Source organism: Pterocles gutturalis, unplaced genomic scaffold (assembly GCF_000699245.1).
Source record: "Pterocles gutturalis isolate BGI_N339 unplaced genomic scaffold, ASM69924v1 scaffold28617, whole genome shotgun sequence".
In the NCBI taxonomy this organism is placed as follows: domain Eukaryota; kingdom Metazoa; phylum Chordata; class Aves; order Pterocliformes; family Pteroclidae; genus Pterocles; species Pterocles gutturalis.
The window spans coordinates 6,074-11,226 of record NW_010108751.1 but is presented as its reverse complement, the minus strand read 5'-3'; the positions used below and the strand labels follow the sequence as shown (position 1 = coordinate 11,226).

Sequence of the window (5,153 nt, the reverse complement as noted above, 5' to 3'; positions counted from 1 at the left end):
GCCCCTTCTCCCTGGCACCTGCAGGCGACTGGGGAATTGGGCCCCCCTTCTCCCTGTCACCGGCAGGTACCTGGGGAATTGGGCACCCCTTCTCCCTGTCACCTGCAGGTACCTGGGGAATTGGGCACCCCTTCTCCCTGTCACCTGCAGGCAGGACAATCAGCTAGTGCTGCACACACCTGTGTGACTTACGGAGCCTGGGAGAGCTCGCTGATGCCAGACAGGCAGTCTCTGCATTCCTTGGACGTCCCCCGGGCTTTCTTTTGGGAAAGTCTCCTTTTCTTTCAAACCAGGCTGAAAACCCCCGGAGATGCCGAGCATCTCTTCTGTAGCCAGTCTCAGGCCGTTTTGCAGGGCTGCATTTTCACAGCAATCTCGCATGTGCTATATTTCAACTTGACGGACGAGGCAGCTCAGTGCCTATCCAGAAGAGCATTCTTCAATTCAGATGTGATAGTAAGACCATTAAATAAGGCTTTGTTGGTTTGGGACTTTCAGGCTAATTTGTGTGCTGATATTGAAGTATGTAAGAGTAGTCTGGTGCAGTTTCGTTGGTCTGGTAATACGCCTTCATGAGCAAGTCTTTGCTAGATGAAGTGGCATATGCGTACGTGCCTGGGAATCTTTTGTGGCTCCTGCGGCCGTTACTTAGCATGCTTGCCCTTGTTTGATAGCTGCAGTGCAGGCTGTTTAATATCCCTGCCCATGTGGCAGGTGCTTGGATCACTCTTAGAACCGCGTTTGGTGGACCCATGGCTGTAGAAAGAATGTTCTGCAGTATTTTATGTATGTCAGGTGTTTATCAGTTATTAAAAAAATGGCTATGGAAGACCTTGCCCTGAACTCTCGGGTAATAAATTAATTTTACTACCATCAAGAAAACTAGTTTAAAACATAAAGAACCTTCCTGGTGCTGAGCATCCTGATGTTTTTGCTGATTTTAGACAGGTGAAACATGGCACTGGGGTATCAGCTGCGGGTTAAATGGCGTTTTGTAGGGCTGACCTGCAAGTGCCATTCCTCATGAAACAGGTGGGTCTGGGACTGAAGGCATGGTATGGTCTTAAAAGCATTTACACAGTAATAACAAGTCTCTACGAGCCTTGGTATCTCTTTTCAAGACTAAGAAGTGCCTAAGCTTAACTTATTTTTTAAATACTATTCGGCTAGCATCTACTTAGCTTTTGGACCTTAGATAAATTCTGGTTAAGTGGAAGAAGCTAATAGATACTACATTAAAAAGAATTGTGTGAGAACTTGCTGTTCCTCAGATACTCAGCTTTTCTTTTTTTGTTGTAGGAAGAATTTGAAGCTGCTAAAAAATTTCTCTATTATGAAATGGGCTACAAAGTAAAATCAGATCAATTAACAGACAGCTCTGAAATCAGTCTAGCGCCTTCAGATATTGAAAGGTAAGTAAAGTAAAAGAGTTCCCTGGGCTGCTGGGAATTAATACCTGTCATTCTTCTCAGGGCAGTTTTTCCCCACTGATAATCCTTATCTTGCAGGTACAAGAAGCGATTCCACATGTTTGACAAGGACAAGAAAGGGTTTATTACTATACTGGATGTGCAGCGTGTCTTGGAGGTAATGTTTCCTGGTGCTCTTTTACTTTCCCTCTTTAAGCCTCTTATCTAAATTTCAGAGTGTGGCATAAATAGCGCTGAACAATCCAGTTGACAGACTTCTGTGTTGTTTTTTTTTTTTTTTTTTTTTGTCTAGAGCATCAGTGTGCAAATTGCTGAAAATACACTTCACGATATTCTGAATGAAGTGGATCTGAACAAAAACGGGCAGGTTGAGCTCAATGAGTTTTTGCAGGTGGGTGTTTCTTTGTTACGAGAGAAGCTGTAACTTCAGTGAACAAAGGCATAGGTATTTCATTTTTTTCCCTCCTTTTCTGAAGGACTGGGTAGGAGACTAGGTGGGTGTCCCTTGGGGGAACGCTGTAGTGTTGATGCTGTTTGTCAGGTTCCGAGATCAGCGACACACACAGTCATCCTCAAGCAACTTTGAAATTCAAGGATTTCCTTTCTTCATGTGCAGAAACAATTGGGCACAAAGAACAGGAGCAATTTACAAAGTATACCTCAGTGCAGACCTGGATTTGGCCTTTTTCATACAGAAATGCTCTTTGAATATATTCAAAATGATGAATTGTCCATCGGAAGGAACATTGCACAGTTACACACAGTGACATCTGTCTGGGCCTGTCAAGTGATTACTGCTTTCTAAACAATTTTTAATATTTTAAAGAATGAGCTTGTGGTTAAAGCACACCCAATCCGTGTAATCCCATTTTAACTCCTATTACCTCCGTTTGTATGAAAGACACTGACAGCCCACGCGTCTGCTTTCTGCAGGGCTTTACAATAAAATCAAGGGGGCTCCCGAAGCATCTGTTTGCCCAGCTCCTCTTGCATATGCGGTTTGCCAGCTTTGTTTTCCCGGAGCCTTTCTTGGTGTGGTATTTCAAGTGACTGCCATGTCTTTCCTGCGTGGTGGCAATGATGAATGCCGAACATGAGATAAATTAATGCTGGGGATTTTGGTCAATGTCAGCCCTTTCTTCACTGTGTCAAGTTAGACAAACAAGATCAAGGCAAAGGAAATGGTAATTGTCTCTCTCGAGATGAGCTGTAGATAAGAGCAGCATTGTTGAATCTAAATGCAGAAAATTTTCACAGGTTGTGTCCAGCATTAGAAAAAAGGACTATTTATTTGCCTAAAATGCACCCGTTTAGCTGGGCAGCTGAAATGCATTTGAGCAAAGAAAAAAAAAAAAAAAAAGAACCCAAAACAAAAGCAAAGAACAGACAGGGAGGGCGCGAAGAAACAATGGCTTTGGGAGTTTATCTATTCAAATATAAGAAAATCACAGCTGTTCTTCTGGCTGTTGAAAAGGGTCTCCCTCTTACATCCCTTTGCATGTGAAAACTTCGAACTGGCGGGGGGACCCACCCTTTAGTGTAAGGGCTGTGTGGAACTCTCCTTTGGTTCGTCTGGATACCTGGTGGTAAGGTTGAAACAACTAGTAATGATGTGTTCTGTGGGGTTCTGGTGGCTTTCAGGGGTTTTTGCTTTACTGTGCTGAATAGTCTCCTTGGGGGCTGCCTGCCCTAAGTCATAATATCTGTAAGATATAGAAGACAAGTCCGTTTTCGTATAGTTTCTCAGTTACTTTTGTAAAACTGTGTAACTGTGGCTCCTGGCTTCTCCTGTACATTTCCCAGTGCAATCTAAATGTTTAACTCTAGTGAGTGGCACTGCAGGAACCATCCCTTGTGCCGTGCCCCTCCTGCCTGTCCAGGCAGAGAGCAGCACACGGGGAGCTGCTGCGAAGAGTGGCAATAAAATTAACAGGAGGTTGCCATGGTAGGAACAAAATGTTTGGTTTTTGTTGTTGTTTTTTTTTTTTAATGGATCTGTCAAGTCAGTTCCCAGTACTTTAGTGTTTGCTTCCTGAAAACTTTCAAGTAATTGCATTTTACCACAGAATGCTTGTGGAAAGCCATGTGCAAATATTTGTGGACATTTATATTAGAATATAGGAACATGTTGTACCGGGGTGGCTGCGTAGCTCCAGGTGGGGAGCAGAGCAATGCCAAGTGCCTTCGTTGGGCCAGCTGCAGGTTGCCAGCAGAACTCAAACAGTGCTCTTGTGAGAACTGCTCCCAGCAGACACCGATGCTTGCCCGTGTGTCGCAAAGAGAATGTGGGCTGCATCGATCAGTGTTTAGTACAAACGGGTCATTCCACTGTGGCAGGGAGGCAGAGCCTCCAAAACGCACGGGGAGGTTTTCCAGCCTCAGCTGGGTCCATAGAGCGCGGGGTTCCCTCCTGTCCCTTTCCGCTCCTGGGTACCCGTTCCTGCTTTGGCAGGGTTGATACTGCATTTGCGTAGGTCCAGCTGCAGATGTAATTAATAGATTTTCCTATAGAGGGGAAGAAATCCGGGGGATTCTTACCCCTCAGTGGGAGTAAGAAATTGCATTTGGCGAGTGCCGATTGCTTTCCATGGCAGTCTTTGACAAGCTGACTGCATGTAATTTCAAGTCTAATGCTCACTTTATCCATGGGATAAAAAAGAATTAACTAAAATCTTAGCAGTAGTGTGTGTTCGTTAAGATAGAGCCGAGTCCAGTTTCAAGGACTTAAAGGCAAATTAGTTTTAAAAGTCTATAAAGGAATCTGGATTTGAAAGAACTGTGGAAGTCAAGTACGCTGTCTCTGCAAAGAAGGGCATCTGAACGAAAAAGGGCACGGTCCGGGGTCCGGGGTAGATCAGGAATGGTGTTGTGTTGGTTACATCTTTTAGATATTAAAAAAAAAAAAAAAAGGCCTGTGAAATGGATGGGTTATCGTACATTCTTAATGTCAGTGAAAACCCCCTGGTGTTGATGCCTGCCCGCACTGTTAGCTCCAAGGGGATCCCGTTTGGTACTTCCACTCTCCTGCCACCCCTGCCTGGCCAAAACTTTCACTGGTTTCTGGAAAATGTAAATGAGCTTTGAGGTGAGTCCTTGAAACCTGCAGCAGTTTGGCTTTATATATGGAAAAATCAGTTCTGGATGCTCATTAACCCTCGCTGGCGGCTCTTGGACACACCGTTAGCTCTGCTGTCACTTCGACGGGAGCTGGTCGGGGTCTGGTGCTGGTGGCCCCGGGCAGGACAGCCAGCAGTGTCCACGTACCTCCCGTGCGGAGGAGTTACAGCACCGGGCTGCGTGGCTCTGCTGGCGTCCTGCGCCCCGTGAGACGCCGGTGCAGGGCTTGGGTGCTGCCTGCCAGGGACTGGCGTCGGTGACCGTCACCTGCTGTCCCTCCGGCTGCTCACCGGCCTCTCCCTGAGACACCCCACGCTCCACTGTTGTTCTTTGTCTTGCCAGCAAGTTGACAGGATGCTCTCCCTCTTGTGCCCTCAGCTGATGAGTGCCATCCAGAAGGGCCACATCTCCGGGAGCCGGCTGGCCGTGCTCATGAAGACTGCCGAGGAGAATCTGCGTGAGAGGGTGGTGATCCCGGTGGACCGGAGCGGCGGAGGACTGTGAGCTCAAACAGGACGTGGGCTCACGGCCGCAGCTCACGGAGGTGTCCAGCTGCATCTCTGCTGAAAAACATTCCAGTGCTGCTGATTGTCGCTGCTTGTTCGA

The 5,153-nt window shown here is 46.5% G+C and overlaps 1 protein-coding gene across 1 annotated transcript in view; it reads left to right on the top strand.

Moving 5' to 3' along the window:
- Window positions 1-5,051, top strand: part of GPD2 (glycerol-3-phosphate dehydrogenase 2 (mitochondrial)) — a gene marked incomplete at its 5' end in the record, with an annotated part of 15,794 nt that extends 10,743 nt beyond the window's left edge. Inside the window, 4 exons of the mRNA XM_010072748.1 lie at window positions 1,300-1,412; window positions 1,509-1,587; window positions 1,723-1,821; window positions 4,926-5,051. Coding sequence (XP_010071050.1) covers window positions 1,300-1,412; window positions 1,509-1,587; window positions 1,723-1,821; window positions 4,926-5,051 — 417 coding nt within the window. The remainder of the gene's footprint in view (window positions 1-1,299; window positions 1,413-1,508; window positions 1,588-1,722; window positions 1,822-4,925) is intronic.
- Between the last annotated feature and the right edge of the window lie 102 nt (window positions 5,052-5,153).